Source organism: Natrix helvetica (assembly GCF_964273705.1).
Source record: "Natrix helvetica genome assembly, chromosome: Z".
NCBI classification, from domain to species: Eukaryota; Metazoa; Chordata; class Lepidosauria; order Squamata; family Natricidae; genus Natrix; species Natrix helvetica.
The window spans coordinates 33,220,287-33,246,338 of record NC_138554.1 but is presented as its reverse complement, the minus strand read 5'-3'; the positions used below and the strand labels follow the sequence as shown (position 1 = coordinate 33,246,338).

General features: G+C 35.0%; 2 protein-coding genes across 2 annotated transcripts; one reads left to right on the top strand and one right to left on the bottom strand.

Annotated features, from left to right (window-relative positions):
- Positions 1–14,500: 14,500 nt before the first annotated feature.
- On the top strand, positions 14,501–15,421 carry LOC309402057 (olfactory receptor 13G1-like; the record flags this gene model as incomplete). Its single annotated transcript, XM_081971565.1, has 1 exon — positions 14,501–15,421. The coding sequence occupies one exon, from the start codon at positions 14,501–14,503 to the stop codon at positions 15,419–15,421; it is 921 nt and encodes a 306-aa protein (XP_081827691.1).
- An 8,885-nt stretch (positions 15,422–24,306) lies between these two features.
- LOC309401475 (olfactory receptor 5V1-like) lies at positions 24,307–25,242 on the bottom strand (the record flags this gene model as incomplete). The annotated part of the gene is made up of 1 exon (XM_081970538.1): positions 24,307–25,242. The coding sequence occupies one exon, from the start codon at positions 25,240–25,242 to the stop codon at positions 24,307–24,309; it is 936 nt and encodes a 311-aa protein (XP_081826664.1).
- Positions 25,243–26,052: the final 810 nt, after the last annotated feature.

Sequence of the window (26,052 nt, the reverse complement as noted above, 5' to 3'; positions counted from 1 at the left end):
GCTGGTTTCAGTGATCCAAGCCACCAAACCACTACCGGTTCAACCAAACTGGTCTGAACCGATAGAAACCCACCACTGGGTTAGATATGCGGAATCAATAGTATAACCAACAATATAAGCAAAGGATATTTATTCTAAAAAAATAATGTATTGCATGGGTAGTTTAATTATGATGATGTCCCAAAGGTCAGTTTCCCAGTGGCACCATCATTATATGCAAAAAAGTCTCTTCACTAGTCATTATTTTGGTTGACAAAGTATGTTCTTAAATGAACCAACTCATTTTTCAGCAGAAATTATGCTCCTTAAAAGGCATAGGATCTGATCATTTCCAGATGCCAAAGCTGAATGTAATTCTGAACTTCAAGAAGGAAATTTCAAGAAAAACTCATCAACAATAGCAATGATGGCAAGTATTATCATTTTCCTTCATCCTAGCTAATTCCTCCAATATTTCCTCCAATTTCAACAAATAAGGTGAAGGTTTCTATCAAATGTTTGTAGACCAAACACTTTCATTTGGATACAGATTTGGAGTGCAGATAGCCTACATAAATTAGATTCTTTGCAATTAGGATCATATGTTGGGATTTATAATTAACCAAAGTCCCACATATTATAGTTGCCTACTTTTACCATGAAAAATATGTTCCCAGTCCATTGTAATAAGTACTGTGAGTATTAATATAAGAGAATATATTAGGGTTGAAATATGTAGTCCTTGGTATTTGAGAAATAAGGGGCATTTTACTTTTCAGCAAATTCAAAGCAATAGTAGAAACAGAAGCATTCTTTCCAGCTATGTACTGACTAGTAATTCTAGTAAGTACATAGTAATTCTATAGTACAGTATATGAGTCAATTTATTATAATGTATATGTGGTTAGTGTGTTGTCTTTTAAGACATATGATTAAGAAGGAAAGGAGGAGGAGAAGAGAAGGTAGGAATAAATTACTATGATCAATTGAAATAACTTTTGATTAGAACCAAATAATCTTTCCCGATAAGGAAATTTTCTGCAAGTGAAAATAAATCTCATCAAACAGATCTAGTTAGTTGACTATTTTACAATTTCAAAATAAAATAAGACATAGAATAATAGCTGAAACAAAGTTTTTATCCATTCTTATCATGTGACCTGGGAATGTAGAAGTCAATTGAAATTGCTTTGAGGATGATTCAACTCATATTTCACAATTGGCAGAGGAACTTTCTCCTACTCGTCTGCTTTCTGCTTGTTTGTTAAAATGGTATGTAAGCAGTAATTAGGTTCTCTCAAATAGCCTTATGTCATTTCTTCTGAAGAGGCAAGTTTTCTGAAAAGATTTCTAAACAACTAATCATATTGACTCTTTTTATGTTCTTAACAGTTGAATTCTGAGGTAATTCAGAACAGTATTGTTCTTCATAAAAGAACATATCCTCAACTGCCTGCCTGCCTGCCTGCCTGCCTGCCTGCCTGCCTGCCTGCCTGCCTGCCTGCCTGCCTGCCTGCCTGCCTGCATGCATGCATGCCTATCTATCTATCTATCTATCTATCTATCTATCATCTATCTATCTATCTATCTATCTATCTATCTATCTATCTATCTATCTATCATCTATCTATCATCTATCTATCTATCTATCTATCTATCTATCTATCTATCTATCTATCATCTATCTATCTATCTATCTATCTATCATCTATCTATCATCTATCTATCTATCAATCACATAGAGTAACAGGGTTACATAATACATATACAGTATTTTGGTTACCCTGAGCAATCCAGGATAATCATTTGCACTTATAAAAGAATTTGATTTTAATTTAACTCAGTTTTTCCTGATGAAAAAATGGATATAATAATAATCAGGAAAATCTAGCGTCTGTATGTTGAACAAAGGACAAATTTTCCACATTTTATTTTATCTATATTGTTTGTGAATTATAAAGATATAACATCATTAAATGTTAATTTTGTTGCTAAAAGAATTAAGAACAGTTGTCACATGTAGAAAAATCCCAATATTATGCAACTACATATTTCTATTTAATGTAAAACAATTTACCTCTCTAGAATACCAGCATCAACAGTATTGAAATAAAGAACAGGACAACCGTAATGGAGTTCATCCTGGTTGGTCTATCAGCAACAATTTACATGCAGTTATTTCTGTTCTGCATATTCATAACCATCTATGTTACAGCCCTAAGTGCCAATTTCATCCTCATCCTTACCATATGGACTTTCAGGAAACTCCATACACCCATGTATTTCTTCATTGTCAATTTGTCCTTAGTGAATGTATTCTCTATTTCAATCACAATACCTAAATTGCTCCAGAGTTTTGTGACTGGAAGGAAGACAATCTCATTTCACGGTTGCTTTATTCAGGCCTATATGTTTATATGGGCTGTAGGGACAGAACTTCTACATCTCTCCTTTATGGCTTTTGATCGTTATGTTGCCATCTGTCACCCTTTGCAGTACCCCATGATCATGAGGAAGGAAGTGTGTGCTTGTATAGCTATTGGAGTGTGGATGGTAGGACTGATTAATACTTCAACTCATTCTGGACTGTTGAACCAGCTGTCTTTTTGTAACTCCAATGTTATCAATCATTTCTTTTGTGACCTTCCCCCTTTATTGCACCTCTCATGCTCAGATCCAACTATAAATGTATATGTGTTATCTGCCTCAGATTGGATATTGGGAGTTGGTTGTTGTGGGTTCACTTTAACATCATATTTTTTTATAATAAGAACAATCTTCAGAATCCGTTCCACTGAAGGGAAGAAGAAAGCATTCTCCACTTGTTCCTCACATTTTATAATAGTCAGTATTTTTTACTCCTCTGTAATTTATACTTACATCAGGCCATCGTCAGCCTACTCTCCAGAACAAGATAAGATTGTTGCTCTTCTTTATTCAGTGGTAACCCCTCTTGCTAATCCAGTTATATATTCACTAAGAAACAAGGATTTTAAGGAAGGATTTAAAACACTTATAGGGAGAATCCGGCTGTTCAGTAGGCTTCAATACTGAGAATAAGTCTGAGAAAAGAAAAAAATGTTAACAAGACCACCTAATAGAAGCCAACGCATTGTACATAAATAGAACACTTTTTCATTTTATATAGTTGTATTTCTAAATTCGATTCCGATTCTTCTGTTGTCCATGTACAGTATAATGACTGTATTTATTTCTGTATATGTTAATTTAATAATTCCAAAACTTACACAGAAAGTAAATACTGGGAAATACATATAGATACTAAATATTTTTCCTCTTTGTGGTACCAAGTTTGAAATATAGACCTCTGTATATGATTTCCTTCAAGAAAGAATCCTCTCTCACATACAGTCATGTATGCCTATTATTTTTCCTATTTAGATTTGTAGTCAAGGTGCCATGCTTACCATAAAGTATCATCTGAGTAGGGATAGTAGGTTTCAGAGTGCATATCTTGTGTCCTTATGGTATGTGCTTCAGTATTAATGAACACTGGTAGGGCTCTTATATTTATTGTGTATTCAAAAACAGCAACACTTCTTGTTAAACTGTTTTGTGCTTTCATATTTTAAAATTGTATTTTGTATTTAGGTAGCATACAACATACATTGCCATATCATGCAAGATCACTTAATTTATGAAAAATAAAAATGCTTCTTTCAATTATTTTATTTATTCATTTACTCAATTCAGATAATATATTTTTATTCAGAATGTTTCAAGGAAATTTGATGACAACGTATATCAATATCAAACTTTGTTTGGCTCAAAGACTTTAAAGATGTGGATAAGGACAATTTGTTTCTCAAAAGACCATTCACCAATCTACCCACACGCACATACACACACTTTCTATTTTGGCTATTGATTGTTTATAAGTTGTGGATGCTCCAGCACTAGAAGTTTTTATGAAGAGATTAGACAACTATTTGTCTGAAATGGCATAGTGTTTCCTGCTGAGAGGAGTTGGACCTCCAGGTCCCTTCCAACTCTGTTATTCTGTTACAGTGGGTATATTATGATTTTACACACACACAAACACACACACACACACACACACTTCCATCGATCCATCCATCCATCCATCCATCCATCCATCCATCCATCCATCCATCCATCCATCCATGACATTAGTTTTTTTCTCCATGTCTGTCTGTCTTTCTATTAGTTCGCACAAGTGAAGAGGTTTTTCTTCCTTTTCTACCTGAACTTGCCACAGCATTATGAGGAATCTATTTAATCCAGATGCAACCTATTATTCTCATACTATCTTCAATGACATTGATTTTGTAAACTTTTGTTAATGACAAGTAATTGTTCAAAAGATGTTGGAAAATTTCACAATTGGCAAAACAAAACCAAATATTTGCAAAGTGACATGCATTTTACAAACAATATTCTTCTCCATCACCATCTCAAATGAAGGCCTACTTAAAATAGTGTGTCACCTGGGCTTTTTTTTTTTTTTGCTTGTTGCAATATCCAGTATATAAAGTAGGGAACCACTACTTTGAATAATAAGGAGAATTTAGCAGTATCTTTTACATATTGTGTCCAGTATCCACAAGTACAACCAAAGCTGGATTTTAGAAGTAGTCCTCAACTTACAGCAGTTCATTTAGTGATGGTTCAAAGCCAGTTGTAAGCATATTAGTAAGGCACCATCCGAAAAAAATACAATTTTAACATGCTCAAGACAATACAGGAATACAGAAATATTTACCAAAGATTCTGATAAACGGTATCAGAATAAACATGAATAAGAATGAAATGGATATGAATAAATGGGGACAGTAAGACAGAGATGGTAGGCATGATGGTGTTCTTATGAATGATCCTTATAGAACTCCTAGGAATGGGGTGAGGTCAATAGTAGACAGTTAATGTTTAAGGTTAATGTTATGGGGATTTGAAGATGTAACAACAGAGTCAGGTATTGACTACACTGTTGCTGAAGTCATATTTTCTGCATCAAGTTTGGAGCGGTTTACATTGAGTTTGTATCTATTGTGTGCCTTTGTATTATTGAAGCTGAAGTAGTTATTGACTGGTACGATGTTGTAGTGGATAATTTTGTGAACTGTAAAGTCCAATGTAGGCAGCATAGTTCTAGGTTGTCCAAGTCCAAAATTTCAAGCCTGGTAGTGTAGGATATTCTGTTGCGAGCGGAGGAATGTAGTACTCTTCTTGTGAAATACCTCTGGACTTGCTCAATTGTATTAATGTCCAATATACAGCGCAGATTCCAGACAGATGAGCTTTATTCTAGAATTGGTCTAACAGAGGTTTGATATGCCCTAGTTAGCAATACAATATTAACAGAGAAGAAGCTTCATAAGATTAGGTTAACAACTGTTAATGCCTTTTTGGCAATTCTGTTACAGTGTGCTCCAGTGCTTAAATTGTTTGTTATGAGTACTCCAAGATCCTTGAAAGAGTGAGGGTCATCTACAAGGTCCTATCTGCCTAGTTTGTATTTGGTGTTCTAATTTTTTTTTACCAATGTATTAGACCAGTGGTTTCCAAAGTGGACAGTACAGCCCTCTGGTGGGCAGTGGAATAATCTAGGGGTGGCGCTAAGAGGCAAGGGGGGTGGCAGGGGAGTGGTGGAGGTGGCCCCTTTGTTAGAGTGACGTTTTTGCACGTTTCAAGTGGTGGGTGTCGTCTCGCTCCCTCCGCAAAGTCACCAGGGGTCCGACTCCAACATGCAAAGGCAGAAGAAACGGGTTGGCTTGTTCTGTAATCCAAAGTCCAGAACCGGTATCGCCCTACCTGGCGGGGGAGAAGCCCCTTCTCACTAATCACAGTTCGTGCTGTCCCAAGAGCCTTCCCGTGGTGCACATGCTGCTTTGGGGGAGGATGGGGGGGTTCCACGCAGGTGGTTTAAGTGAGTGGTGTGGGAACTTAGCCCAGGAGGGGGAAATGAGAGGTAGTGATCCGCCCTGCAAAGAACGCCCTCCCCCTCCGTGCTGGGATTTTGTAGGGAAGCGACATAGGGCAGGTGAAGCTTGGTGAACAGCCCGCAGCTCCACATCGGAGGCTCACAGAGGGGACACAGCCCAGGGCAAGAGATCTACAGATTTCTCTTTGGAAGTTCGCTCATGCGCGCACACACGCACACACACACAGAGGGAGAGAGAGGAAGAGAGAGGCTGGGGGGTGGGGGAGGAGAGGGAAGGGAGGGGGCAGCTTTTCTGGGCAACTTAGGAAAGAAGCACCACCAACCCCCTTGTAGACCTCGCTGGCCTCAGCTCGTCCCTCACATGCCCACGGGGCTGCCCAAGCAAACTCCCAGCCAGCATCTAAGCAGCTGCGAGTACTCACCTGGCCCCACCTGGGCAGCTCTAGGGTCTCTGCTCCAAAGACTCGGAACCTCTGATGCTCCCCGATCCCCAAAGCCTCAGAAGCTGACGCCTTTCAAGTGGGCATCCAGAGCCGACATGCTCCTTGGGGCGGTGATCTCAGCATGCTCTTTCACCCACTGGAAGTGCCCACGATGGTGCCTCTCTCTCTCAAAAGCCGAGACTTTTGGCTTCTCTTTACAAAGTTTCCCTGGGCACAACTTTTCTGACACCCCCCACCTCACCCCGGGAGGAGATCCTGGGAGAACCAGCTGAGTCTGCTTGTTCCCATACATCATGGGAACTCCACATTTCAAATTTGGGGTGGGGAGCCTCTCTTGATCAAAGCTGGAGGGCACTAAACTCTGCCTTGATTTTCCCTTCCTGCCTGGGGGTTGCTCCTTTCTACCTTTTCTTGAAAATCCCCTTCCTCCCTCCGCTTCCTGGTCAGTGGCCCTTCCCCTCCCTCTCCCTGATTCATCCTTCTCCAAAGATTGGGAGAGGGAGGGAGAGAAGGAGGAGAAGCAGGGAAGGGGGTCAGGAGAGTTGTGGACATGCCCCCCTTTTTTGTTTAAACAGCCTTGGTTGCTGGATGTGAAATTCCGCTTCCCCTCCCACCTCACCTCCCCATGTGAGGAGAGCTTTCCAAGTGGGAGGGGGAGAATCCCTTGCAAGGGGTGGGAGGAGTGATGCAAGATTTGGGGTGAGAGAAGCCCATGTCAAAACAAAGTCTCGGGAACATACGTATGTGGGAGGGGGGAATTATGATGGTTGGTAAGCAGCAGCAAGGTAGCTTGCTTCTGCTTGAAACTTCGTGGCTCTGCCTCCCCCTCCAATTCTCTACTGCACATTAAATGCCCCCCTTTCCCCGCTGCCCCTAGGACAGGTTTGTAAATCAAACCTGCTACACCAACTCTGAACGGGAACTTTGAATATTTCCAAATTTGGAGGGTGTGTGTGGGAGTGGGAGAAGGAGGGAATGGAGGAGGAGATGGGGGTCCAGGAGTTCAAAAGCCCCTCCATAACGCCTTCATTCAGATGTGCCAAAAGGATTCCGGGGGAGGGGGGGTGCAGTCCCAGAAGGTAAGAATTAAGATTTTAATCTTCCAGAAACACGACTCTCAAGTTTGCTGGTCCAGTGAATTTCTCTGTGGGGCTGGGAAGGTTTTGTAGAGGGGGGAAGCCCCTTAAAACAGACCCCTTTTTAAAAGAGTCTGCTCCCGACAAATCAAGCAATTCTTCGGGTAGATCTTAACAGAGTTGGAAGGGACTTCGTAGATCATCTAGTGACTAGATATAAAGAAATCGACTCCAGATTACTGAACGTGGTGATTTAAGACTACTGCTATATGACTTAAAACCAGACATTGGGAAACTGGTATCACTTCATCAAGCCCATCCATCACATTAAGAATTTACTGAACAGTGAAGTAGTTACTAAGATAGTAACAGTAAAATTCAAAACTGTAACAATTAATTACACATTTATTCAAAATCCTATTTAAAAAACTTTTTAGTTAATGTTAATTCAACAAAATTGTTGAACATGATCCAATGATAACCAGGTTTTCAAAGTCTGATAGTCATTTATCAAGAACCTTAGTAACTAGTAACTTAGTAAACTCAGTAAAATTTAGTAACTACTTCACTGTTCAGTAAATTCTTAATGTGATGGATGGGCTTGATGAAGTGATTCCAGTTTCCCAATGTCCGATTTTAAGTCATATAGCATGAATTGTTTATACAGATGTTCTTTTGAAGTATATATTTAACCAGAGAAAAGGGAAAATAAGACCTTATTGTGAATTAATGCTTAATCTTGTAAAAACCTTCCAAGCCAGAGCAGCAGTGTTTGTCAGTTGGAGATAATGGCACAATTTCAACAGCAGAAATAAACTTTAAGTTTGCAAAAGATAATGTTTGAAATTCAAAAATTATTAAATACATCTGGGAGAATAGAAAGGAAGTGGGAAAACCTAGAGCATTTAATAGCAAAATATGATGAAGGAGATGTTTATCAAGTGGAAAAAGTGGAGGTTAAAGTCCTAAACACCATAAAGAAAAATGATCACAAAGAAATCAAATCTGTTGACATCGATGGTGAATGGTTTGTGTCTGGAAATAGAAAGAGTGGAATACAGAAAGGGGAGTTAGATGGAAGGGAACTCTACCCCAGATGGCAAGACATAGAAGAAGAAAAAACAAAAGAATTAAGGATTTAAAGAGAGAAAAGTTATCAGTAACATCATTGATAATACCACGGATAATTAAAGATAAGCTGATCAAGGAAACAGAAGAAGGGTATTGAAATTATATAAGATACTTAATAAGCAATGAGCTGCAAAGAGGAGTTCATGCAAATTTGATTAAGGAGATGATTAGAGGACTGATACCACAAATGGCAGAAGACATGAGATTGTTTTGCTACTGGAAAGATACAGGTTGATAGATGAAAGTGTATAATCTAAAACAAGTTATGGGCTTACACCATCACATTTTAAGCCCACAGCTTGAAGATGGCAGGTGTGATCCTGCCGAAACGTTGCAAAGACAATCTCAACCTTACACGGGAAAAGACCCGAATACAACAAAACCAGCATATATATATATATATATATATATATATATATATATATATATATATATATATATATATATATGTGTGTGTGTGTGTGTGTGTGTGTGTGTGTGTGTGTGTGTGTGTGTGTGTGTGTGTGTGTGTGCGCGCGCGCGCGTGTGTGTAGATACAACATAAGGAAATTGGATGTAAATTGTAAACAGTGATTTGGAAAGGAGACTTATAATTTTTTGTTACTAAATATTATGGATGTTTAGCCAGAATAGGACATAAGAATTTAGTGTTATTGGAGGATATTAGAAATAGCAAATGAAATGCCAGCATGTGGTTATGTTTTAAATCTTGGTATATTTTATGATGAAGGACGTTTAAACAATTATAGTCAAATGAAAATGGAGATTTGATGATGGTAATATTTATAAATATATTTGAGTTAAAATATCTGAGTTAATATGAATCATGGTTGATGACTGTGGAAGAGATGCATGAGAGTCTTTTGTAACCAACTGATACACTTTCTACAATATGTAAAGAAGGAGGATTCTTTGTGTTGTGTTTGTTTTGAAAATTAAAAAAAAAGATAATCTCAAAGGTCATTTATGTAGAGTATAAAGATTGTAAGTCCTAGAACACTGCCTTGGGAGACACCACGGTTAACTGGTACAGGGTTTTTCAAAGGGGAAGTAGATTTTGTTGTTCTTTAAAGAGGTTTCACTTCTTGGATGAGATGTTAAAAGTCATCAGGGAAAAACAAAGTCTAGTTGCCTCTTGAAAAAGCACCTTTGGTGCATTAATAGGAGATTTTAAGTTGCAACTACATAAAAAAAGATTTAGTATGATATCACTAAGAACTGCTTGATTTAATTACTGGTAAGTTTGTTCAAAATTTGATAATAGTAACAACACCATTAAATAAGATTCCGGGTACTTGGGAAGAACTCAGTAAGTGAATTAAAATGCCAAATCCAATCTAAACACCTGACTAACTATTCAAAATGGTCTCTTCACGCGAGTCTTAATACAAAGAACTTATGTATTTAAATTGCTTTATTTTAAACCTGTGCTAGCTGTGGAAGCAGAATGCTCCCTCCCATATTTGGGTAGACTGGTCTCACCAGAAAAGCACTATGCTAGCTGTGTTTCTTATATTTTCCTGCAATTTCTCCCATTATCTTCTGCTGCAATAATTTCCTCTGATCTCTTTTTCTGTGTCCATGAGTTATTCACAAAATGTCAAGTATGGCCATCAGTCCTAAAATATTTAGGATCCCTGTTGTAATGTATTTTGAAACTACTTGCAATATATGGCAACATATATTAATGACAACAATGTCATTAACTTGCTCTTCTTGTATTTTAAACTTCAATTTCTGACCAGTCACTGGGAGAGAATTTGAAGTTACAGGCCTACAGCCATGTTCCTTTTGGATCTTTGGCCTGTCATACTTCTATTCTACTATGCTGTTTCTATAGTGGGAAAATGGGAGGGGGGATAGTACGGAATAGAATGTTATGTAGCCACAATAACATTCTTTTCTAGATTGCCAAGATCATCCTTTGTCTTGGTACTCTGCACTTGACTGGAACTGGATGGGTGGAACTGCCAGCATGGCAGTGGAAAATTGGACCATGTGATGGACTTGTGGGTGTGGGGCAAGATCATGAACTTTAACTGGGGGGGGGGATGGAAGAAGCTTCAGATTTGGGCTTTCCCCCAAATGTGCCAACATTGCTCTCTTAATAAATTGGAACTTTGAGTAGTACTTTCGCTTGGATTCTAATTTAATTTTGGATGCTATCTGGAAAGTTAACATTTACAGAATCCCGTAGTCATGTGACCCTGATTTACAATATTATTTCCCGGAAACTGGTGCTTACTTCCAGTTTCCAGTAAAAGGTTTCCATTGTGGCACTGGGTTCATTTAACAATTGAAGTTCGTACTTAAGAAATGTGGCATTCACTTTACAACTACATGTTCACTTAATAACTGCTGGAAAAAAGGTTGTTGAATTGAGCATGATTATGTGAAGGCACACTTAAAACTGGCATGGTTTACAACTGTAATTCTAGTCTCACTTATGGTCATAAGTGGAAAACTACTTGCATTTATAAAAGGTTATTTGTCTTTAGAACTTGAAACTATCTAAAAGTTGCAGGCAGAAATCCATTTTAGATAATTTATGTATGTATGTATGTATGTATGTATTTATGCATATACATATGTGCATACGTAAATAGGTATGTATGAAAAAAATATAAATGTCATTGTTGTACCAAACCAAGAATGTTATTCATCTGATCTGTTCTGATTAGAAAAAAAAATGGTGAGTTCCTTATTACTAGGCCTTACATTGGATCACTTTGTAAAGAATGCTATGTTATCCTAACAAGAGTAACAGAGAACCTAAGTAATCAAAGTAATGTTTACCATTAATTAAAGAAAAAGTTGAAGTATGGGAATACCTCTGATACCATTCAGCCTAAACTGAAATTGCTCCTTAAGGATTCTAGATGAAGTCATTGTTGGAATACACTTAGGAAATTGTTCTCTCAGATACTACCTATATACTATTCTACATATCATCCATTATTTTTCACAGTATGAATACTGAGTTCTATATTATACCATTTTTTAAAATTTTTGATCCACTGTAAACTGTTAAAGGTGAGAGAGCTTAGATTTCACATCAATAGAATAAAGATGAATAAAGATTTAATAAGAATGTCATCCATCTTTATATTATAATATACTGTAATATCTCTATTATATATTACAGTCTGCTGCAGCATAATAATACTAAGAAACTTCTCCTCTCAATTACTTAATACAGATTCCTTTTCTAAAGAAAACACTGCAAAAATGGAAAAGATATATTTTGACTACCTGTAAGTATATTCCCTTTTAATCCATATAGAAAGATTTTTTAAAAAAAAAATGAAGCAAGAGATTCATAGGGCATATTTTCTTATTTTGCAGACTGATAAAGATAGAATATGAGAAAAAAATGTCTAATGTAATATTAATCAGCATTCACGTTTGCTACTGTTTACGTAAATAATTTTGTTTTTAAAATGGTTATGAATTAGATGAGTTTTTATTGTATAATATGCTGTATTACACCTTTCCCCATAAAACCTCATTATGAATGCTGTATGGAAAAGATTTAAATAACAACTTTTCCCATGCATACTTCTTTTTTCCATTAAGTCTGTGCATATGTATGGGTTGGGGTGGGGTGCATGCATGCACATGCATACTGTTTTTTCCTGAAAACCCTTTAAGGTATATAGCTGACTTAATATTATATGTGGATTTTTAATCCTTAACTGTCTCCATTGAAAATCAATACAGATATATCACAATCAACCATGTTTAGTGTCAGTTATCCTTTTGAAAATCTTGCAAAATATTCATTTTTTAATATAACTAAACATTCTGTTTGTCAAGCACCATATATAGGAATGTTTAAATATACATGCTTGTTTTTAGAAATCTTAATGACTGATAGAATATACAAGTAATTTGTGCGTTTGAGGCACAAATGATCCCCATCCTGCATTTTCCCTCCATAAATGGATCGTTTTGCATTTACATTTTATTTTGTTGCTATTTACCCAGAGCTCATCAAAATTGATGGAATAATAAATAAATAAAATCCACTACATGAGAGGAATGCCCAAAATATTGGGAATTATATCAGTATTTCTACCATCCCTTCCTCTGCACTTCCACCATTCTTATGTAGGAATGAAAAATTGAAAAATCATTTCAAAGATGCTGCTTATTAATTTGCATGTGATTGAATATGTCTTGTCCTTTTAAATTTCTGCTAATTTAACAATGGGTTGATAAAACCCCATTTTATTGAACTCAGAGTCATTCAGATTTCATGTAGACAAGTAATCATTTGGAAGCATTCACTGCAATTTTATAACTGATGGGGTATGTATGAATATGTGAGAGATGTTAACTTCTGACCTCTATACATAATCTGTCCAGCAGATAGAAAACTAATATTTCTTTGATTGGATTCTTATTTTATTTGGCCAATTTTGAAAGATATGGTATGAAGCTTACTACCTAAACATTTATTACAGTTGCATTTTAAATAAATTTTAAAATAAAATAGGGAAAGATGAACAATCACTTAAGAACTATATATGACAATATAGGCATTGTTGTTACAGTTGTTTCATGATGTCCCTTTTTTATAAACAAAAAAATTTGGATTTTTTTAAAGAAAGACATGAAGCAATAACAAGAATATATTATCATGTCTTTCATAGCCCGGTTTAAAAGAAATTACAGATAAATTTAAACCCAAGTTGGTTACTCTCTTCTTTCTTGAACAGCATAGAGAGCACAAATGTATAGGTTTTGAGAGAAACTATTATTTTAAAAAAACTTAAAAGAACAGCTATTTGAGATTACTTAGATATATGAAAGTAACTGTTGATGATCAGCATAATGATAAATTTGCTGTAATTATTAAATGTGCTGGACTTTGAGTGAAGGGAGTAGGGTTCTAAACCCAGCTTGGGCATCACTTTTTCAGATAGAGGATAAGATTATAGGAGATAGAGAGAGAGAGAGAGATAGAGAGATAGAGATAGATAGATAGATAGATAGATAGATAGATAGATAGAGAGAGAGAGAGAGAGAGAGAGAGAGAGAGAGAGAGAGAGAGAGAGAGAGGAAAGATAATGCCCCATCTCATCCCATATTGTTCCAGTATATATTGGGGCAATATATGGAGAAGTCAATGAGTGGAAGCCAAACAAAACAGGAGAACTCTCTGAATGTCACCTTTGTTTTGCAATTAGATTAATGCAATTGAAATAAATAAATAGTAATTAGAATGTAATGAAAATGAACAGCTAAAGGTGTAGTAATGTGATGATGACAATCACTTAACTGCTTTGGATCATGTGTCTCATAAGCCTGTTGGCAGCTCAATGATCACAAACTTTGGTTGCTGAAATCCAAAACACCCCCAAAGAAGTACACTGCATATATTTTCTCTAGATGTTAGATACAGGTTTAGTTTTATTTTAGGAAGGCCTAGTGAAATATGAGGAACTAAATCTGTTGTAATTAACTGCTATCACATTAACATTAATGAATGCGTTCTATGTATGAGTAAGTCTTCCTTCAACAGACTCTATTGTTTTGTTCTTAGCATTATTACCTAAAACTGATGGATACTGATAAAGATGAGTAATTCAAGCACTGATTTTATTTTAGACCTTGCAGTGAATTACTAATATATTCTATATTATTGAATATATAACAGATACTGTGTAAAAATATGGTAATCATTATACTTTTCAATAGTTACTTCAATACTGTAAAGGAAATTGAAACACTTTCATGTAGTTTTCTTAGAATTAAATTTCCCTTTAAAGCAAGTCAAATAAAAATACATAAGAAGACAGGATTATATGTGTCTTATATTAAAACCTTAATTTATTTATATTGTGTTTTAAACATGAATGAATAAAAGAATCAAATGAGACTGATATTTTAAAAAAATGTCATGGAAATTATTTTGGATCAACAGATCATGTGAGAAAACTGGAATGAGGAACAGAAGCTGTGTGACTACTTTTGTGATGATAGGTCTCTCTGAAAAACCTAAGCTGCAGTTGGTGCTCTTTGTTCTATTCCTTGTTGTTTATATTATTGCCTTAATTGGAAATCTTGCCATCATTGCTGCCATCATTTCCTATCCTAAACTTCACAGACCAATGTATTTCTTCCTCTTCCATTTGGCTGTGGTAGACATAATCTGCACTTCTGCCATTATTCCCAAGATGCTAGGAAATTTAGCAACCTCCAGCAAAGGTATCTCTTACTCTGGATGTATTGTTCAACTCTATTCATTCACCTGGTGTTTGGGAGCTGAGATGGTCCTCTTCACCATCATGGCTTATGATCGCTATGTGGCCATATGTCATCCTTTGCATTATGCCATCATGATGAGCAAGAAAGTATGCATGGCACTATCTACAGTGGTGATTCTTATAGCTATTAGTAACTCATGGGTTCATACTGGTCTAATTATGAGGCTCACCTTCTGTGGTCCCAATGGTATCAACCATTTCTTCTGTGAGATTCCACCACTTCTGGCTCTCTCCTGCAGTCCAGTAAGATTAAATGAAGTCTGGGTCTTCACCGCAGACATCTTCCTAGCTATGGGAAATTTCTTGCTAACATGTTTATCTTACTGCTTCATTGTTAGAACAATCCTTAAAATTAAGACATCTGAAGGAAAGAAAAAGGCCTTCTCCACATGTTCATCTCATCTTATTGTTGTGACCTTGTATTACTCTACAGTCATTTATACTTATATACGTCCAGCTTCCAGCTATAATTTTCAAAGAGATAAAGCAGTTGCAGCCTTATACACATTGGTTACACCAGTTTTAAATCCCATAGTTTATTCTCTGAGAAATAATGATGTCCAGGCAGCTCTTAAAAAAGTTTTCTTTATAACATGAGTTAGATAAGCAAGTCTCCCCATGTTCTTTCAGCAGAAATTCAGTGTTATATTTTAGTTTCATGTTTGTTTTGATTTATTTTAAGTATTGTACTAATTGTAAATGTGAATGTACAATATATATTACTTGTTTATCCAACACTTTATGACTTGAAGCTCAATGAATGAACTAACACTGTTCCAAAGTATGTTTGCAGGTGAGATGAAATAGGAGCTTTCTCTCTACAGTATTTTATGTTGAGCAACACAGAATGCTAGCATTAAGAGTTGAACACATTTGTGTAAATCAATCTTATGTAATTTAGAAAGGCCAATTCCAGGGTTCTTATTTCCAGTGAAGAATTTTGGTTGACATGACTGCATTATTTTCTTGGAATTATTATGGTCCTAAAGCAAACAAACTAATGGAAAAATATGTGGAAAGATTAGTACAGTAAATATAACAGTTGGCCTTCTGGCTCTACTTATACTTTCTAAATAAATATGTTGGGTACCAAGACTGACAAAATTGAAATAAATTATTAGACTATCTTCTAAAATAGGAAAATATTCCAACAGAAAACTGAAATTCAAATACTGTTGATTTTGTCAATGATTAGCAAAATTTGAAAAAAACACCACTGTAAAAGTAAGATCAAATAGATGAGATAAAATACTACCATAATAAACAAAACAAAAAGATAGCATACAAATGAACACTCTTTATGTTAGAGATATATTGTTACATTTTTTCTGGTTTTCTCTAATAATATTTAAAAAAATTCTTAGTGTTTCTTTGTATATCAGTTTCAAAGAAACTGCATTGTAAAATATATTCAGTTCATTTAATTGTTATATTTGTAAATCTCCTAATAAATAAAATAAAATAACAAAATAAAATACAATCCTACATTAAGCATCGTAATAGTACTATTTACCCCAGACTTCAAAAGTGTGCCTCCAAATGGATTACTATAAGGAGATTATATGATGATAAATTGTGTTGCATACATTGTTTTTTTTTTCTAATTTTCCTAATTTTCCTAATTTCTCCTGTATTCTTTATAACCTAAAACTTTCACAATCATTGCGACTATAATTCCTATATTTTCTAGCCAGTATGGAAATGTCTGATTGGAAATTTGGGTGATTGTCGTTCTAATAATTTGTAATTATAATTGTAATTATATTTATAATAGAAGCAATATCAATAGCAACAGTGTAATTTGCAATATAAATATTATAGCTATGTTAATTTTCTTTTAAAAAATGCAATGTGGGAGAATCCAAAATGTATACAGAATAACATAATAATAGAGTTGGAAAAGACCTTAGGCAGGAAACTCTGCTGTTTCAGACAAATGATTGTCTAATCTCTTCCAAAACCTCTAATGTTGAACAAATAAAGTTCAGAACTAATAGGAATAACTTGTTACAAATATGAATAAATGAAACAAATCAAAAGCGGGTATGTGATTGCTTTTCCTCTGCAGTATGGATGCCCCTAGTTGTATTTGAGTGAAGTTGTTTTCCTCTTGAGTGCTAATGAAACACCATCAAGTTCTTATACAACACCAGAGTACTTACTGGACAAGTATTGATGGCTATATATATATTTATTTGGGATGTTTCCATTTTTTTTACTGTTTTAAATTATTTTTTGCATTTTAATTGTAATAGATTTTTTAAACTGTAAGCTGCCAGAGTCAGATGTTCAGCTAAAGACTGAGTCCTGATTGCTAAAATGATTGAAGAGCTTCTTAGTAAAATTGTAATGTAGCTAATTGGAAAAATTAAAAAATAGAAACTTCTGTATCTGTGGATCATTTGAAAGTCCCAATAGTGCAAATTCTGTGATTGCAGTTTGATTTTTCATAATGATGTAATTAAGTTTCATAAAGGTTTCTGAAAATTGGGAAACAATTATAAGCATGAATAGTATAGTGATTATTTCTTCACAAATGTTCACAAAACAAAACAATAATACTTGATAAAAATAAAAAAATAAAAATGAGATATTAGAAAAAAACTAAGAAATATATTTTTGATTTTTTTATATACATTAATTAAATTTAGATCCAAATCAGGGATCCAGAAATAAAACTTTTATTTATGTCAAAGTAAAATATAAATTTTACTGAATTATTACACATGCATCTTAACATTTCTGAGTTTACTTTCTTGCAAAATAATTTCCTTTTTAATCTTTTTTTTCTCAGAATGTTTGAGATATATATACAAACTACCCCAAAAAGGTAGTTGCAACTCCATTCATGGCAATTGCACAAAATTATCTTCTCCTTGGAAAAATCAAAAGTAAAAACAATTTCTCTAAGAAAAGAGTATTATTTTTCTTTAATGAGTAATTATCATTATTATCTTCATATTCCACTCTTTGGTCAAAAATGTCATCATATTTTTATTTAACAAGCAACAGCAGAGGCACATCATTATTGTAGATAATGAAAACAATTAGAACATCCAAAATAATGTATACAGTATTTCTGTTTTCTAAAAACAGAAACATAACGCCTCATCTTCTTCTGAAAACATGCATGCTGTTACTGCTGTATTGTGGAAAAGCTTAATATCATCATAAAAATGTGTTCTAAAAGAATATAATAGTGTTACCTTACAGAATTTTCATTCCACCACCACTTCTTTAAAAAGAAACATAACTTCTAATTGTTTCATATAAATGCAATGTCTCTGTGTTTGTTAGATAGTCTTCCATGATGGCAGAAAGGTTTGTATATATAAAACTATATTTTAATGGTACAATTTATCATCTCAAATCAAACATGTATTATAATCCTAGATCATCATAAAAAGGGTAGCATAGGGTAATTTAAATAGCATAGAAGATACATCAAAATATTAAAAGTGAAGATAAAAACAAGAGTCTAAAACAATATAAAAGAAGGAGTAGGAGCCTCAAGTGGGTGTAGGGGAACATGAAAGTAAATACCTGGAATATTATGTATTACAGAGTGCTGTAGTAAGGTGAGGTAGATGCTCATTAAGTTCAGGTTATAGCATAGGTCATCATCATTTTAAGTGCTATTGGCAACATACATTGTAACATTATTGGTATTTGAAAGTAGTCGGGAGGGATAGAATTCTCATATGAACTGTGGATATTTATGCAGTAATGGTGACATGACGGTAGTGTTTGAAATTTAAAGGCCTCTGATCTTCCCTTCCTTCCCTCTTAGCAGCCCTCTGAACTGCTGGAAAGTCTCAGAATAGACATACAATCCTAATTCATAAATTAGCTCCTCATTCACTCCATAAAAAAATCTTCTCAGAATAAGGGAAAATGCTAGAATCCTTCATAATCCATATCTTGGGAGGATCTTTCTTTTTGGATTGTACACAACCGTAGCACAACACTCTAATAAGAATGAAGGCAAATATACATGTCCCAGGATAATGTTGCAGGATCCAATCTGGTTTGGTCACCGGGACCAGTGGTTTAGTCTTCCTCAGACTCATGCTTTCAGTCTCAGGGAACTTCTCTCTCAGTAGAATGCATTCTATGTATAGTATTTGTGTGGTTGTTATATATTGAATATTTATAGTTGTGTTAAGCCCTGCTAGAATGAAACTAACAGTTAGAATTAACTAAAACTCCAACTGTTTTGGAGGGAAACTTAGAGCATTCATATTTGGGTCGGTTTTTCAAGCATTATGATTGGTTAAGACCCAGAGTATGAATTACAGGAATATGTCTGCTATTCATCAGTTCCAGTTTGAGTTAATAAATGCTGTTGTAACTACGCTGGTCTGGTTCTTGCCTACTGAAGTGCACTACACAATAGTGGTGCCTGATTGTGTATGGCTTTTTAGTTGTTGATTGGGATGTTGATGGCTGTTGTTTCTTATGCTGCCAAGTCCTGTCTCATAAGTATCTGATAAGTAAATCAGCACTCCTGTTGATTGATAAGGGGCCCTTTTCCCAGACTTAAATCATTTTTTCCCTGAATTAACTGTTTTCAGTACTCTTTTAAGGTCAATGAGTGCTCTTGAAAATATTGCAACATCATTTGAAGAGTAGAACAGAAATGGCACTGGTGAGATGATCCTGGGAATTATATCTTACTTTGAGTGAGTTTCCTTAATGTAGTATACACAGTATATGCCAGTGATGGCAAACCTATGGCCCCCGTGCCTCAGGTGGTACTTGGAGCCATTTGTCAGGGCACGCGAGGCGCTGCCCTGTCAGCTGGCCAGCGCGCATGTGAGTGCTGGCCAGCTGAGTTCGCCCTTTTTTAAAGCCATTTTTCACCCTCCCCAGGCTCTAGAGCCTTTATAAGAGCCTGGGGAGGGTAAAAAGAGCCTCCCCCACCCCCTCCACCCGGAGGCCCTCTGGAGGCTTCATGAGCTTCCCTGAGTGCAAAAAGCCGGCCCTACGGGTAAACCAGAAGTTCTGGAACGGACTTCCGGTTTGCTCGGACGGTTGTTTTGATTGCTCCGGAGGCTTCAAGGAAGCGCCCTAAAGGTCCTTCAAACCTTTGGAGTACTCAAAACGACCCTCTGAGCAAACTGGAAGTCACTTCCAGTTTGCTTGGAGGTTTATTTTGACTGCTCCGGAGGCTTCAGGGAAGCGTCCTGAAGGTCCCTCAAGCCTCCAGAGGGCTTCCCAGGCTCCTATAAAGCCTCTGGAGCCTAGGGAGGGCAAAAAAGCATACAAAAAATGGGGGGAGTGCTTCTCATGTGTGCATGCACACTGGGGGGGGGTCACACATTGCATTATGGGTGCAGCATGCCCGCACACTACCACCCTGCACTCCCCCCCACTTATGGCACGTGAGCCAAAAAAGGTTCACCATTGCTGGTATATGCCAAAGATGTTGGTCAATTGAGGAAGCCTCAATTTCTTTCACAATGTAACTTGGAATATGGAATCAAAGTTTATGAAGATGTCAAATAAGGGGAGATTGTTTTATGGAAGGAATATATTTCAATGAGATGATCACTAGTTATTGATCAATTGTGAATTGTTCTTCCCTAAAGCTCTTCAGCTAGACTGGAGGGAATTGTTAAAATAGGGCCAAGCTTAAGGTCCTTGCACTGCTGAAAGTTACATAGGTTTGTCCTCTCTCTGAATCCCTGAAATATCTGATCATTCTTAAAGGAATCCAGTCAATCTGTTGAGATTCTTGTAGCATACATGACTAACAATTAAGCTTCTGTCTGAGACTATTCATGAATGCTTCTGGTTGCTTACACATGGCAAATCTGCAAATATATTTTCTTGTTTCAATTAGTCTTTGATTTTCCAGTTGTAATTTTATATCTGTCTTTGGGGTCATAAAGAGGGTACATCAAGTTTTTTCTCTCTCTTTTGCACTATCCATTTATCAAGTTTTTTTTTCTCATGAGAAATCAGGAGAGCTTTAGATTCTGGCAAACAGATGGGCAGAATCAATGCAAAATGGAAAGCATAATGTAGATTGCTGGCAAGCAGAGATTCCAATTTTTTAATAGGAAGAACATTATTTGGCTTTTCCTGTGAAAGAAAAGATGAAGGAAACTTTCTTTTGTGAGTCAGGTTCTGGAGAGGCTCTCATATTTGAAGGTGAAGGTATACCTCCAGAATGGGTTTCTGAGAATGTGTTGACTTATTTAGTAGGCATTATTATTGATTACAACTACTTGGAATTGCATGCTCCCTTGAATATTGATGGTGTGGAGCTATAAGAAGAGTCATTATTTGTGTCACTTTCACTCTGTGAAAAAGTTAAGTATTGTACATTTAGGACTTTTGGTGATAAATAAAGATTTTTTGAGATTGAGAAATGTGCTTAGAACCTTCTGCACATCCAAATAAATGAGACATATGGTGTGAGATGGTTTAGAAAGTGAAAACCTGAATTGGGCAGATGTATTAAGTTGGTGTTGAAATTTTATATCACTATGAGCACTGGGAGGATGGGTCAGAATTTTTTTTTTTTTAAACAAAATTTTATTGGTTTTTAAAAAAAATAAACAAGGAAAGGGGTAGTGGAATAAGTTACAAATTTTGGCAGTTACAATATGCAGGAGGTGGTCCCTCCCCCTGTACTCATACATTTCATTTATTAATACATTAGATTATTACAAATCGATGGTATTTTGTCAGCATATAAACTTTTATCTTCAAATAATTTCAATCACTTTACATCAAACAGATTTTCTTGTTCATTTTTGTGATCTGAGTTTTCTCGATGTTGCCCCTTCTCCCCCCGCCAGCAGAGCTCCGGCCCCTCCCGTGTCTTGTGTATCTGGTGTAGTATCATCAGGCTTATCTAGGAGGGCTCTATTTTTTTCCATAAAGGCCTGAGCCTCTATGGTTGTATTAATTCTGACTCTTGTGTCCTCCCAGAAAATTAGCATACCTTCAGGCATCAGCCATCTGAGGGTCAGAATTGTTTTGATGTCTACTATTTTTTTTTGTTTTACTCAGATTTATAAATTCTGTATTTATAGATTTAACTTCCAGCCTTGATGTGTGGTTAGGCTCTTCATTTTAGACATGGCTGGTAGATTTGCTGCTTATATCGTATTTTATGGATGTTATCTGCAGGTCATCACTATTTGTTGCTTTTCCAGAGATGATGTATTTCACTACTCTGTTCCATGACTTCTGAAAATATTTGCTACTTTCCCCCAGATTTACAAAAGGATAATATTATATCATGTCCACCATTAGCTATTGATCCTCATGATTCTATTATTAATTTTATTTTTTATTTAGTTTACTTGTATTCTGTCTTTATTATTTTTACAAATAACTCAAGGCACCGAACATATCCAATGCAGCTTCCTCTTCCTATTTTCCCCACAACTATAACCTTGTGTGATGTGTTCGGCTGAGAGAGAATGAATGGCTCAAAGTCACCCAGATGGCTTTCTTGCCTAAGGAGGGACTAGAAATGGTCTCCCCCTTTCTAACTTTATATCCCAAGTGAAGATGAGGACGGAGGGAAAGAAAAATATAATATATTCTATCAAACAAGTAGGACCACAAGCCAATTATCATATACCTTTACTTGACATAAATACAATGGCAAACATTGAGACAATAAATAAAAATCACAAATAACCATAAAATTTCCTAAGCCAATTCAAATAAACAATCCCTTATCTGCTTAAATAAGAACCTTTTTTTAATTTTAATTGTTTCTTATTCTCCAAGTGTATTTATTATTAAATAAACTTACCAATAAAGAAATATTTAAGTCATTCTATTTGTCTTTTTTCTTGAACAATAGAAGAATGAACCTAATTAACAAAAGCGTTTATATTTTATAAGCATTCATTTCATTTTTTAAATTTTCCCTTTGAAAAATAACACATTAATCTTATTATGGCATGCAATTCTAAGTGCAGTCACTTAATCAATAAAATGTTTCTTATTATTTATTTTATTACACTTCTAGTACTTTCTACATGTTACACTCAGAATGACTATTTGCTCTACATCAATATTGTAATATAACAATGTGAAATATAAACCAACAACTTTTTGTTGTACATGAGGGTTGTGCATTTATATGTTTATATAAATAGTTTTGTATCTCTAGGAACATATTTGAAATTATTTTCAAATAAAGTCTTTAATTTCTTTCTTTTTAAGTCTGCATATAACTAGGTTTAACATAGGATTTAAAACAATGAATCAGATCCCTTCTCCCATCTCAAAGTCCAAAATCATTGCTGCCTTCTAAGAATGTCAGAGGAGATGCTGCTAATATGTATTTTGATCACAATTTCAGAATCTTAAGATATCTGGGTTTTCTCCCCTTCTACTCCAGTGGGATTCCAAGGAAAAAATGTAAAAAAAAAATGATATTAATTCAGATTAGTTTTATCCATATGTTACAGAAAAATGGAAGAAGAGTTTTGTGATTCTGGTAAGAAGAGGCAGTAATTGAGTATTACTGGAATAAAATTAGAATATGAAAAAGAAATTGTCATTATTGTAAATACAACTTGTTATTATTCCTTAGCTGAAATGAATATTAGATCTTATACTAAAAATATGTGTGTTCATAAACATATTTCATTTTTAAAAGAAAAATATATGTTAAAGCAAAAGGCTTCCTGTATTAAAAAAATATATGTTTTTTTAAAAAAATACAAAACTAGAACAGAAAATGGAAAACACTGATACAAAAAGTAATGCTGAAGAAGGTAGAAAGTATTTTATCATTGTGATTACTATTATTTTTACCTGATTCTATGTTGACTGTTGTGCAGAATTTGCAAGAAATAAAATGTTAATGTCTTATTTGACAATATTATAAAAAGCAAAATAATGATGTTATTTCACATAAAATTAAAGAAATCTTCCTGTAAACGCTATGGAAACCACTTTTTTCCTTCCCAAGATTAATAGTGGCATATTCACAATAAAATAAAAAATTGGAGAATTGAACTTCTACTCATTGCAACATAAATTGTGAATAATCCATTACAAGTAGAAAAAGCTGATGAAATAAGTAAAGAATAGTGCTCTGTTATTCTTATAATTGGTGATATTGAACATCACGGATCCACAACCCCCTGGTCCATGACTGTTACTGGTCTGTAGCCCATTAACTATCAGGCCATGCAAGCAGCAAGTAAGCATGTGAAGCTTCATTTGTGCACGCGTGGCATTAGGTTGCACGTGCACAACCATTCCCTCTCCATTGCCACAATTGCTGTGGTCCCTAGAAATGGTGAGGACTGCTGAGGAATTATCCATCTAATTTCATAGACAAATTCAGAGCATAAGAAATGAATTTATTTTCTGAGGATCGGTTTGGGCATATGCCAAAACATAATACTGGAAAAGATTTTTTTCTTATTGGGAAGATTTTTCTTCTTTTTCTTTAATTTCTTAAGTGGTTCTTGTCTTTTTCCTTTCTGAACAACCAACTACATCATCATTTTACGCAAGGTTTGCCATTTTTTCTTAACTGCCATTTTTATATCTTTATTTTTTAGGCTGTATATTATTGGATTCAACATGGGTGTTAACACAGTGTATTGGATAGAGATCACTTTCTCCAGATCTGTAGGAGATTGAGAACTTGGTTTCAGGTACCTGAAAAAAGCTGAAAATAAAAACATGCAAACCACAAAGAGATGGGAGCTGCATGTGGAAAAGGCTTTGCTCCTGCCTTTTGCTGAATGAATTCTTAAGATAGAAGAAATAATATAAATGTAAGATACAACAATAAGAAAGAAGGGTGTAATAGCAAAAATAATAACTGAGCCAAGTAAGCACATATAATTGGTAAATGTTTTGCTGCATGATAAGCTCAAAAGCAGAGGAAGTTCACATGTATAGTGATTGACTAAAGGCACCCGACAAAATTTCAAATATTTCAAAGGCAGAGAATTGATCAATGCATCCAAGAATCCCATTATCCAGGATCCTCCCACCAACTGCTTGCACATTTGTTTTTTCATAATTAATAAATAATGCAGTGGGTTACAAATTGCAACATAACGATCAAATGCCATTACTGAAAGCAGAAAGTAATCCACACAAACAAAATGGGTAAAAGAAAAGATTTGCACAATGCATCCTACCAAAGAAACTGTTTTTTTATTTGTAATATAATTTCCCAGCATCTTTGGGACAGTGACTGTTGAGTAGCAAATGTCAATGAAGGCTAGATGACTGAGAAAGAAGAACATAGGAGTCTGAAGGTCATGTTCAGTCCCAATTATCAGTATGATCAAAAGGTTTCCTAATACTGTTATTGTGTATATAGTTAGAATCACAAAGAATAGAATCATCTGAATTTCTGGATTTCTTGAAAGTCCCAAGAGTATAAATTCTGTAGTTATGTTTTGATTTTCCATTGAGAATTGACAAGCAACAATATAGTCTGTCAGAAGAGAAAACACACACATATATATATTAAAAATATGAATATTTACTAGATAAATATATATTTGCTGTTGGTGTACTATCTATTAAAGTAATTATGATTATATTTTGAATATATTAGAATATATTTGATGAAAATAAATATTTAGCTATATACTGTATTTATGAAGAATATTGACTTTTAGTTAGACCTTGATGCTTAATATACAAGTTATGTAGATATCAGTACATTTATTTAACAAGTTGTGACATTTTATTTAATTCCTGGTTACAGATTACTTAAAGAAATTGCAGCTTCTTGGTAAAATGAAGTCCATATTAGGTATAGGTTGAGATTTCAATAGGAGCATTACACATATTCTGTTTATTATTGTGACAATATTGTACATTGTTTCAAAATATGCCAATATAAAATACCAAACATTAGATTGAAATTTCTTATTTATTTTAAAGTTTTGGGGCGATAATCTTTTAAAATGCTTGAATGCTTGAAAAAAGTGAGTGCCTAATATTGCAGGATTTGGGTTTGGTTAGTCTAAAGAAGAGAAGAGTCAGGAGTGACATGATAGCCACATTTCAGTACTTGATGGCTGCCAAAAAGAAGAGGGGATCAAATTATTTTACAAAGCAGAAGAGGGCAAGAAACAATGGTTGGAAACTAATCAAAGAGAGAAACAATCTGGAATTAAGTAAAAATGTCCTAACAGTGAGGACAATTAACCAGTGGAACAGCTTGCCTCCAGAAATCATGGGAGTTCCATCACTGAATATTTTTTAGAAGA